The sequence below is a fragment of the Callorhinus ursinus genome, unplaced genomic scaffold (assembly GCF_003265705.2).
Source record: "Callorhinus ursinus isolate GAN/ISIS: 27379988/994484 unplaced genomic scaffold, GSC_fseal_2.0 scaffold19, whole genome shotgun sequence".
In the NCBI taxonomy this organism is placed as follows: Eukaryota; Metazoa; Chordata; class Mammalia; order Carnivora; family Otariidae; genus Callorhinus; species Callorhinus ursinus.
In genome coordinates, this window is record NW_027397081.1 from 15026819 (window position 1) to 15038421 (window position 11603).

Below are 11603 nucleotides of genomic sequence, written 5' to 3' on the forward strand. Positions count from 1 at the left end.
TTTTGGTTTAGGGTTTTGTACCTGTATTTTTCCTCTGCTGGCTTAGTCTATCGCGACTATTTAATTTGGTATAATTCATTGCCTATTTTTGTGTTTTAATTTGGGGAATATAGGAGAAAACATGGCATTAGATAAAATCCCCCCAGTAACTCCAGTCTACCTGATAAGAATACTCATCACTGAGTGCCTCTGGCAGGACATAAACCCCAGTGCTTTCTTTGAGAGTAAAATAATTTATGAGACAATTTAAACTGTTCTAATGATGTGCTATACTTACTTGAAGGTAAATATGAAATGGGTGCTTCAAGTGAGTCGATGGGATGCCCATCTTTTTTTTTTTTTTTTTTGATGTGATACCCGCTTCTTGCCTTTATATCTTCTTTTTTTTTTTTAATTAGTGTATAGCTGACATACAATATGATGTGAGTTTCAGGTGTATGACTCAGTGACTCAGCACTTCTGCACATGACTCAGTCCTCAGCATGAGAAGCACAGTCCCCGTCCGCCGTCTCACGGACTGTATTCCCTCGGCTGTACTTTTCATCTCCATGACTTAGTTATTTCATAACTGGAAGCGTGTACCTCTTCATCCCCTGCCTTTGTGTTTCCTACAGCAGCTGCTGGAGTGTAATAAGTGCCGAAACAGCTATCACCCCGAGTGCCTGGGACCAAACTACCCCACCAAGCCCACCAAGAAAAAGAAAGTTTGGGTGAGTACCCATATGACACGGTTGCAGAGAGAACTGTCATGGAGCTCTTGGGCTTGCCCACCCTGTAACAGGGATCCCCTTGGTCTCATTATTAGGAAGAGCCATCCCAGGAAAGAGGTCAACTTGAGAAACAGATTGCATCTGAGGTCTCTTTAAATGAGACGAGATATTAGAAATATGAAATTCCTGTTGAATTTCTTTTCTCTTCCAGATCTGCACCAAGTGTGTTCGCTGCAAGAGCTGTGGATCCACAACTCCAGGCAAAGGGTGGGACGCACAGTGGTCTCACGATTTTTCACTGTGCCACGACTGTGCCAAACTCTTTGCTAAAGGTAGTTCAGAAAAGCCAGTTTTGTCAACTTCTAGAAATTATATTTGGTGTTTATACAGCATGAACTGGACACTCCAGTGGAATGAAGTAAAACGTTTTATACATCTTGTCAAGGATTTACTAAGTTCCTGGTCTTACCCTTTCCTTTACACAGAGTATTACAGCAACTAGAAATGTTTTGTTAGCTTATATGGGAAGAAGTAAGGGGATTTTTTTAATAACTAACCACAAAGAAATGCTCTAAGCCAGTATTTCCCAAAGTGAGGTACACAGATGTTTGATTGTTTCAGAAATGATTTTAGGTGGTACTGAGTCAAACATTTTAATAGTTACAATAGAAAAAATTATACCTAATACATTTAACTCATTTTACTGACTTAGGATAATAATGATACAAAGTTTACTATTGAAGTTATTTAATCAAATCAATGTTAAATCTATTAAGTAAAGAAGAATAGAGGAGGAGCGCTTGGGTGACTCATTCGGTTGGGTAAGCGTCTGCCTTAGGCTGAGGTCATGATCTCAGGGTCCTGGAATTGAGCCCCACATTGGGCTCCTCGCTCAGCGGAGAGCCTGCTTCTCCCTCCCTCTGCTGCTCCCCCTGCTTGTGCTCTCTCATTCTCTCTGTCAAATAAATAAATAAAATCTTAAAAAAAAAAAAGAAGAAGAAGAATAGAGGGGGTGCATGGATAAAGCAAATTGATGAAGGCTGTCCTTTGTGTTGAATTTTAGGAAGTGCAGCTCTGAGCTCTAACTTAAAGCACTAAGAATAAGGAGAAAGTGTAAATTAACTGCTCTTTCTTTGGAACGTGTAAGAGAACGTTCTCTCCTTCTTTTCTGCTGTGTTCTTTTAAAACTCTACCTTATGACCTTTAAAAATGAGTCTAGGGTGCCTGGGTGGCTCAGGTGGTTAAGCGTCTGCCTTCGGCTCAGGTCATGATCCCAGGGTCCTGGGATCAAGTCCCGCGTCAGGCTCCCTGCTCCTTGGGAGCCTGTTTCTCCCTCTGCCTCTCACTCACTCTCTCTCTCTCTCTCTCTCTCTGTCTTTCATGAATAAATAAATAAAATCTTTAAAAAAAAAAGATAAAAAAATGAGTCTAAATAAAATCAGTGGCATGTTCTAAGAGCTCAGAAAAATCTGGACACTTTACAGATGCGTGAGCATTGCATAGTAGGTCCCTGCTGGCATCCGTGAGCAGTTCCAGAAGAGAGTTGGCACGTGGAAGTCAGGGCCTGAGAGGCACTGGTGTGTGAGCCAGAGCACTGCTGAAAAGTGTGCTTTGCTTTCAGGGAACTTCTGTCCTCTCTGTGATAAGTGTTATGATGACGATGACTACGAGAGTAAGATGATGCAGTGTGGGAAGTGTGATCGCTGGGTCCATTCCAAATGTGAGAATCTTTCAGGTACAGAAGGTTGGAGTCTTTTTATTACAGTTTCCTTCTTGCCTGATACAGTTAGAGCCCCCAAAGTAATCTGTAAGCGTAAAATTATGGCCCTGTTGTTGCTTGAAGTCCTCTGGAATTTTCATTTCTGGTCTCTAGAATAAGCTTCGTGTCAAGTTGTGCTCATTTATCGTGAACATAGCCCTTTGAAATATTTATTTGCTGTTTTCTGTGGGTACCTTAACTTCTTGATTCTCTCTCCAGTAACTAAATCCTGGGTAGCTAGCGTTAATAGTGTCCCTTCAGAGATCAGTACGTCCTGGGTTCCTGGGGGACATTAGGGTCCTGCTCCTGTCCCCAGCTTTGCATTAAGTTCAGGGGAGTAGTGTCCGCCCTCTCTGCCACTCTTCAGAGCACCTCAGCATTGTGGGTTTTTGTTTTTCTAGACGAGATGTATGAGATTCTGTCTAACCTGCCAGAAAGTGTGGCCTACACCTGTGTGAACTGCACTGAGCGGCATCCTGCAGAGTGGCGACTGGCCCTGGAAAAAGAGCTACAGATCTCTCTGAAGCAAGTTCTGACAGCTTTGCTCAACTCTCGGACCACCAGCCACTTGCTTCGCTACCGACAGGTGGGCCCCGAGAGTTTGCTTTAGGCGGCTTTTACCCAGCAAGGGGACGTTCGTTCGCGCCATTCTTCATTCAGTTGTGTAGAATTATGTGCTTTGGCTTTCAACCATTAAGGAAATCTCTAGGACCCAGTGTAGGACCTTCTTTGAGGGCTTTCTTTGCTGTTATAGTAAGAAATTTGGACTTTATACCCTGAGGGCTCTGGGGGGCAGCGGTGAAAGGCTTTACCCAAGAGTGACCCGATCAGAGTTGCTTTTTAAGGGGAAAAAAAAAAAGATTCCGACTAAAGGGGGAGGAAGGATTGGAGAGGACTGAGGCTAGAGGCAGGAATGGTGGTCAGGAGGCAGTTGGAGTAATCTGGGTGAGAGGGAAAGTGGCGGCCTCATCTGACAGTCATATGGCTGTCACTCTAGGAAATCCCTAGGGCTCCTCAGGGCACAATTTGTAAACCACCACTTTTTGTCCATTGAAGTTGTGAACTGTACATCTAAGGAGTGGTCATTGGAAACACAATGTAAAATGTTGGAAGAATCGCACAGATAACTCGAACTCAGAGCTAGGCTGCTGCTTTTTCTCCTCATAGAGCTCCATTTTTTTTAATAGGAAGATTTGCTGTCTCTGTCTCCCTCAAAGGAACTGGCCAGTTTCTATGTCTTCATGCTCCGTTTGGAAGTTACCAGGCAAAGCTCTTAAGTTCACCTGGTCAAACTATTAGAGAACCGGCTCATTCTAACTTTTTTTCTATTATTTAAGAGATCTCTGATTATTTTCATGTTCTTTAGGTTTTATAATATGAATCATTCAGTACCGTCTTTATTAATTTTAATAGAATTTGCACAGATGTCGCATTTTCAGTATTAGATAAAAGAAACCTCTCTTTCCTGGAAACAGGCTGCCAAACCTCCAGACTTAAATCCTGAGACAGAGGAGAGTATACCTTCCCGCAGCTCCCCAGAAGGACCTGACCCACCTGTGCTTACTGAGGTCAGCAAACAGGAAGATCAACAGCCCTTAGATCTGGAAGGAGTCAAGAGGAAAATGGACCAAGGGAACTATACATCTGTGGTATGTCTCTACCTCAAACGCCAGTTTAGCACCTCTGGGTCTTTAAGAGACAAGGCTGGGAATAAGCACCAAGAGTTGGCTTGTGTTATATTTAGAAATGTCTTGTGGATTTAAATACCTAAGAATATGTGAGTTCTTTTAGCTCTGTGTTTCAGAAGATGGGAAGGTAGTGTCTCAAAATGATTTTTTTATTTGGCTGTCATCTGAGTTCTCTGAAAATTATTTTTTATTAAAACTGCTTATGGGGCGCCTGGGTGGTTCAGTCGTTAAGAATCTGCCTTCGGCTCAGGTCTTGATCCCAGGGGCCTGGGATTGAGCCCTGCATCGGGCTCCCTGCCCGGCGGGGGCCCTGCTTCTCCCTCTCTCATGCCCCCCTGCTTGTGTTCCCTCTCTCACTGTGTCTCTCTCTGTCAAATAAATAAATATAATCCTAAAAAAAAGAAAGAAAGAAAGAAAAAGCTTCGCAGTTGTACTTCCCCCCTTAAAAAAAAAAAAAAAACAGTTTATGGAGGGGTGCCTGGGTGGCTCAGTCAATTAAGCGTCTGCCTTCAGCTCAGGTCATGGTGGCAGGGTCCTGGGATCGAGCCGCACGTGGGAGCCTGCTTCTCCCTCTCCCTCTGCTCCCCTGCTCCTGCTATCTCAAATAAATAAATAAAACTCTTAAAAAAAATAGTTTATGGAAAAATGCTAATGTGAAGTTCCTTGGTTTGCCCCTGTTGAAATCACGTCTAAATAATGTGTCTTTCTATATAGGATACTCATTTATAGATAGATGTCTTTTAAAGTTATGGTTTTAAGAATGTATGGGAATGATCATTTGTTATGGTCCATATTTGCTATTCAGTTGTTTATTTTAACCTAAATAAAAAATTATGGCCCTATTTGGGTAACTTACCGTGATACAGCCAATTTATTTGCATTCTTGCCTTATTAGCCTGGCTTCTCTTGACTGCCACAAGTTAATTGTGAACTGAATTTCAGAGGCCTCCACTAAAGAGAAATTACACTGCATTAAAATAGGGTGTCCATTTTGTGTTGGACCTCTGGGCTGGGTGATTTAGGAGGAAAGAGGAAGTGGTTTTGAGAGCACACTGTTTTATGAATAATTAATACTTTGTTTTTGTATACAGTTGGAGTTCAGTGATGATATCGTGAAGATCATTCAAGCAGCCATTAATTCAGATGGAGGGCAGCCGGAGATTAAAAAAGCCAACAGCATGGTCAAGTCCTTCTTTATTCGGGTGAATGATATTAATAGTTGATGTTTTTAATGCTTATCTATGGGTAATGGCTCCATGAACAGAACGGATTTGTTCTCCATTTTGTTTTGCTATATGTATAAAACATCTTTTGGTTTAACTCATTCCTCTGATTCTTTGGGAGGAAGTTGGTGGGGTCACCAAAGTGCATCCACTTTCTCTTGGCCTGAAATCATCCTCATATCGACAGAGAAACCAGTGTGAAGTTGTTGGTTTTTATGTGGTTTCCAAATGAATGTTCACATGCTTACATTTTGTTTGTTTGTTTTTCTGTTAGCAAATGGAACGTGTTTTTCCATGGTTCAGTGTCAAAAAGTCTAGGTTTTGGGAGCCAAATAAAGTATCGAGCAAGTAAGTAAATTCAGTATTACTTTTTTTCCACCCCATCAGCTAGAAATCTGAGAGTTCTTATATTTCTAGATTAAGGGTTCTTTAGACTAGGTTTTAAGATTAAAAATTAATCACTTGAAATGCCTTTTCAGTGCTGATTTAGAGATAATACTTAATGTTTATTATAGCCTATTGCCCCCCTTTTTTTCTTTATATATTATGTTTTCTGCAACTTGGCTTAACTTGTGGCATATGTACAGTACACGTGCTTGTATATGTAGCTCAGTATTTGGACTTGCAAAAATTGGGTTCTGTGTTATTCGGTTCAAATTGTGCTCTCTATTGCTCTTGACTACTCTCCATATTTAACCTTAAATTTTTATTCCAGTAAATCCTTCTGATTCTTTGGGAAAGTTATCACTTGCTTCCGGAAGTTTAACCAAGAGTCATATATCGAGAATATATATATTTTTAAATAATAAAGTCCTGTGTAATTTAGACAGTTTTCAAATTCTGTGGCTTGTCCTTATATTCTGTGAATGGCTCATGCATGGGGCTGTGACCTGATGATATCAAGAATTTGATTATTTTGTATAGTTCCAGGTATATCGTAGGAGTTCAATAAATGCTTGTTGAATCAATTATTTTCAGCAGTGGGATGTTACCAAACGCAGTGCTTCCACCTTCACTTGACCATAATTATGCTCAGTGGCAGGAGCGAGAGGAAAACAGCCACACTGAGCAGCCTCCTCTAATGAAGAAAATCATTCCAGCTCCCAAACCTAAAGGGCCTGGAGAACCAGACTCTCCAACTCCTCTCCATCCTCCCACACCACCAATTTTGAGTAAGGCACCAAATGAGTCATTATCCATTTCTCTCTAGATGCAAATGATTAACTTTGTGAACCTAAATTTAATATACTTGCATATTGGAAAGAAATTCTCAGGTCATCCTAATTTTTGCTTAGCTTGGCCTGGTAGCAAGAAATCGATATAAATACTCTAACAGATGGTGAGATAGCATAACTTTGAACACTTTTTGAAAGTGTTTATTTTATAAGCCACAGGCTATTTAAACCGAATTGGTTTTTTTCTTTCTGGAAATCAGACCTAGTATTGCCACTTTTAACGATATCTTTTGGGTTCCAAGGTACTGATAGGAGTCGAGAAGATAGTCCAGAACTGAACCCACCCCCAGGCATAGAAGATAATAGACAATGTGCATTGTGTTTGACCTATGGTGATGACAGTGCTAATGTAAGTACCTTGGCGAATGGGTCCTACTTAGCAGATGCTCATGTGAACTGTTGGTCCTTGGTGTCTAAATTCGATGACTGGGTGCCATTTATTTAATGAATGTTTGTCACCTAGCTTATGTCACTTGGGTTTTTTTTCCTATAACGTATTTAATTGATTTAAAAGATGATTTGCCTTGGGGCAACTGGGTGGTTCTGTTAAGCCTCTGACTCTTGATCTCAGCTCAGGTCTTGATCTCTGGGTGGTGAGTTCAAGCCCCGCACTGGGCTCCACATTGTGCATGGAGCCCGCTTAACATTAAAAAAAAAAAAAAGATGATTACCTGTTGACGTCTGATAGTTTCTACAGGAGATTTCTCAGTAAGATTTTATGAAAGTCAATAAAATAAGTTGCATATTAAAGGCTTGTGTGTAATGGAGGAGGGCAGAATGGTTAAGACCCCCAGTTCTGGCAGGCTGCCTGGATTCATCTCTGTGCCCTACTGCCTACTTATTGACCTTGGCGAGGAGCTTAACCTCTCTGACTCTAAGTTTCATCTTTAAAATGAGGATAATAATAATACTTAACCTCAGGAACGTTTATGAGGATTAAAGGAAATAATGTTTATAAAGCTGGGCCTTATAAACTATATTTTTATAAACTTTATTTTTTATAAACTGTATTTTTAGAAACTATAAACTATTTAGTGCTGGGCACAAAGTAAGCTTACAATAAAAAAGGTTTTGTAGTGCAAGCTGAGAGAACTGGCTTTGAAATATGGTTGTAAAGAAGTCCGTGCACACTTTTATAAACTTAACACGTACTGCTAATGTTTTGATTCCCTGTGTTTATAAAATATTTCCCGTCTATGGATTCTAGAAAGGTGAGAAGGGGAAACAGAGCAACATTGAGAAATGAGTTTTGATTTTTGTGTGCATCCCCAAGTTAAAGAATTATTATTGATGTTATCTTGACTGAGATAAAGCTAATACCAAGGAAAACCTTCTTTGACATTATATTCTTTAAAGAAAAAAGAAATCTCTTGATTTCTTAGGATGCTGGCCGTTTGCTTTACATTGGCCAAAATGAGTGGACACATGTAAATTGCGCTTTGTGGTCAGCAGAAGTGTTTGAAGACGATGATGGATCACTAAAGAATGTGCACATGGCTGTGATCAGGGGCAAGCAGCTGGTAAGACCCTGTGTAAATGTTACGGAAAAGATTTCCCCTCAGTTTCCAGATGTTCTCTCTGTGGCTTCATGCTACTTCATTGAGGTTTTCACAGTGCCTTCAGGATGGTTAGCCAGCAACAAATACTGGTGTGTGCTGTAGGCAGATTGCTACTCTGACCCCTGGGGGATGGTGCAAAAGAAATAGAGGACAAAGTATTATCTAGTTTGGGAGATAATTTGAGTGTGCAAGAAAGATGTTAATTAATTAAGTGATTTAGACAAAATGATCTCAGAGGTCCCAGTTGAATCACCACTCTATGATTCCATAGGAAAAACCCACATAAATACACGCACGAAGAGGGGATGTGGGAAATGATCAGTAGAAGCTGAGAGTAGTCAGAAAAGGCCAAGGAGGAGTAAAATTTTAAAAGCTATATTTTGAAGGAAGGGAGAAGATGAAGGACTATCAGAAAGAAAGAGAGAGAGAAACAAACAAACAAAAAGCCCATGTGATTTGTGTGGAGAGCACAAACAAAAAGTCTTCTGTGGAAAGAGGAGCCCAGACTGTGACCTTGACAGAATAAACTGGTGACATACGGGCTAGTTGAAGGAAATTTTTGAATCGTGCGATAAATTTAATCTGTTAAGTCTAGTAACTAGAGACCCTTGTGTTTCTGATGGGTATAATCTTTCTAGAACTGAGTTCTTTTGGACATGGTAGCTTTCTAGTAAGATGATGTTTTTAGTATCAGTCTTCGAAGTTCTTTCTTTTTTTTTTTTTTTTTTGCTCTTTTCAAAGTTCTTTCTTCTCTAAATCAGTCGTGCATCCTAGGAACAAAACTGTGTTTTGGTTTAAGTTCTAAATCAAAGTGTAATATTTACGTTTAATAGTTACAGGGCCCCAGGGACAGTGGGAGAGAGAGGATCTGTAGAGGAGGCTTTAGGGTTCATATCAGTTCTCTGTAACTCAGCTGATTACCAATAAAAAAAAAAAAAAAATGACTTGTAGGAAACCCAGAATGGAGTAATTCTGTAGAGAAGAAAAATGGCTTAAAACATCTGAAAGTCTGACTTAGGCCTCTGTTCTCTCTGGATGATTAGAGGTGTGAGTTCTGCCAAAAGCCAGGAGCCACTGTGGGCTGCTGCCTTACATCCTGCACCAGCAACTATCACTTCATGTGTTCTCGCGCCAAGAACTGTGTCTTTCTGGATGATAAGAAAGTGTATTGCCAGCGCCATCGGGATCTGATCAAAGGCGAGGTGAGAGCTTCCATTGCTTTTCGAATTCTATAGGACTACAGGGAAAATAGGCTGAAACAGCAAGATGGTAAGCTTTGTTTTACCTTCCTACTGTGTGTTCCTAGAATCACCTTCTTAGAAATACAGCAGTCCTCCTGTGAAACAGCAGGGTGATTGTGAGATATGCTCTGTACTTGACCTCCGAGAGAGCCAGTATCATGCGTACAATGTGTGAAGGGACAGCCTGTTGTTAACAGCCGGGTTTTCGTTTCAGGTGGTTCCTGAGAATGGATTTGAAGTTTTTAGAAGAGTGTTTGTGGACTTTGAAGGAATCAGCTTGAGAAGAAAGTTTCTCAATGGCTTGGAACCAGAAAATATCCACATGATGATTGGTATGACATGGGCTTCTATTGTGGGGGAAGGCTCGATGTATCGCTGGGGGACTTCCTGGTCTTTGGGTGTAAAGTGAGCCTTCTCCCTACCTTCTCTAATCAGTTCTTCTTTCCTTGGTCAGGCTCCATGACAATTGACTGCTTAGGAATTCTGAATGATCTCTCTGACTGTGAAGATAAGCTTTTTCCTATTGGATATCAGTAAGTAGCACCGTAGAGCCAAGACACCAGCCCCCACAGCTTGGGCACCCTGAACAATGAGCAGGTCTTTGAATGGAGAGCCATACTTGTTAGCTACTTTTAATCTCTACCGAAAATAAACTACTTTTGTTGCTACTTTTTGTAGATTGGGACTAAAGTATCCTTTTATGTCCCCTAAATCCAGTTGTAGAAGGAAAATATTATTGGCATACTTTCAGAATCATTTCCAAATAAAACCTAAATTAAAAAAAAACAAAACAAACAAACAAAAAAACGCAAGGTCAGTCTCTTAAGATTCCCCTGAGTTCCACCTATCTGCATTCAAAAGTCCAGATTATCGTAGTGGATCAAACACCTCATGCCCCTGTCCTCAATCTAAAAATATAAACCCCCACAATAATAATCATATTGTCCAGTGAACTCTTTCCTATGTGAAGCAAATGGCTTAAACTTCTAGCATGCTGACAGTATAAATTTAAAGCTCCCTTCCGGTCTCTCCCATTTTGGAGTCTCATTGTGCTGTCTGCACTCCCAATTTATTCTGCATTCCAATTCTGGCAACACAGTCTGTACGTTTAGCTGGCAGCTCTTTGTAAAAACCAGGCCCCATCAGCATCCAGCAAATTTGAAGCAGTTACACTTCCCTTGTCTTATGGGGCTTTTCTCCCACAGGGGACACTTCAGGTTTGCTCTTTCCTCACTGTGTACACCTTGTGGGGGACAGGAGTCCCTTCCTGAAGGCCAATAACTATTTCTTGTAGTAGATGTTAGTATTTTCCTTTCTCTGCATTTTAGGATATTTTACTATTTTTGTCTCCTGCTTACACTACAATAAAAAAAGATTTGATGCTATTTTCTGAGAGGCTAGGAAAAACCAAGAACTTCAAAAAGCCTGGAACACCCTAGCCAGGGGGATCTCTATAATAAGAATCCGTGATGTAAAGCTAAATTCTGTAAATCAAGGAGAGCAGGGAAGCTAGGATGAGAAGACGTTTTGGCAAATGTTCGTCTCCACTTCTGTACTCTCACTCATGGGGATTTGTGTGGCTCTGTCCGCAGGTGTTCCAGGGTTTACTGGAGCACCACGGATGCTCGCAAGCGCTGTGTGTATACGTGCAAGATCGTAGAATGCCGTCCTCCAGTTGTAGAGCCAGATATCAACAGCACTGTCGAGCACGATGAAAATAGGACCATCGCTCACAGCCCCACATCTTTTGCAGGTGAGTTTTTAATCAAGGTGGGACTCGAATTAGATTGGGGGAGTACTGTGATTGAAGGTGGGGAAAGTTGTCTCTCTGGGTGGTCTCATTTGTTTCTGTTTTGATCTTTACCTAATAGCTTGCTTTGTGTTGGTTCGTTTGTTTGATATTTTAATTGGACCTTTTTTAAAAGTAAAAGTTTTTCTTCCCTACCACAGAAATTGCATCTAAAGAAAGTCAAAACACAGCTGAAATTGTAAGTCCTCCCTCACCAGACCGACCTCATTCGCAAACCTCCGGCTCCTGTTTTTATCATGTCATCTCAAAGGTCCCTAGGATTCGCACACCTAGTTATTCTCCAACACAGAGATCCCCTGGCTGTCGGCCGTTGCCTTCTGCAGGTAAAGGACCTACCTCATTGACTAAGTTGACCCAAAAAGGTCAGCTCAGAGATGA

At 41.0% G+C, this 11603-nt stretch overlaps 1 protein-coding gene across 9 annotated transcripts in view; it reads left to right on the forward strand.

Annotated features, from left to right (window-relative positions):
• Positions 1-11603, forward strand: part of KMT2A (lysine methyltransferase 2A) — a 77125-nt gene that overhangs the window by 45373 nt on the left and 20149 nt on the right. For 6 of the 9 annotated variants that reach the window (XM_073903818.1, XM_073903820.1, XM_073903824.1 and 3 more), the window contains 15 exons: positions 615-710; positions 922-1042; positions 2332-2454; positions 2871-3055; positions 3945-4118; positions 5249-5359; positions 5655-5728; positions 6359-6552; positions 6858-6964; positions 7998-8135; positions 9218-9376; positions 9630-9747; positions 9870-9948; positions 11008-11168; positions 11366-11548. In XM_073903818.1, the coding sequence (XP_073759919.1) occupies positions 615-710; positions 922-1042; positions 2332-2454; positions 2871-3055; positions 3945-4118; positions 5249-5359; positions 5655-5728; positions 6359-6552; positions 6858-6964; positions 7998-8135; positions 9218-9376; positions 9630-9747; positions 9870-9948; positions 11008-11168; positions 11366-11548 (2023 nt within the window). The remainder of the gene's footprint in view (positions 1-614; positions 711-921; positions 1043-2331; positions 2455-2870; positions 3056-3944; positions 4119-5248; positions 5360-5654; positions 5729-6358; positions 6553-6857; positions 6965-7997; positions 8136-9217; positions 9377-9629; positions 9748-9869; positions 9949-11007; positions 11169-11365; positions 11549-11603) is intronic. The other 3 variants (XM_073903821.1, XM_073903823.1, XM_073903819.1) reach the window with 2 other exon arrangements.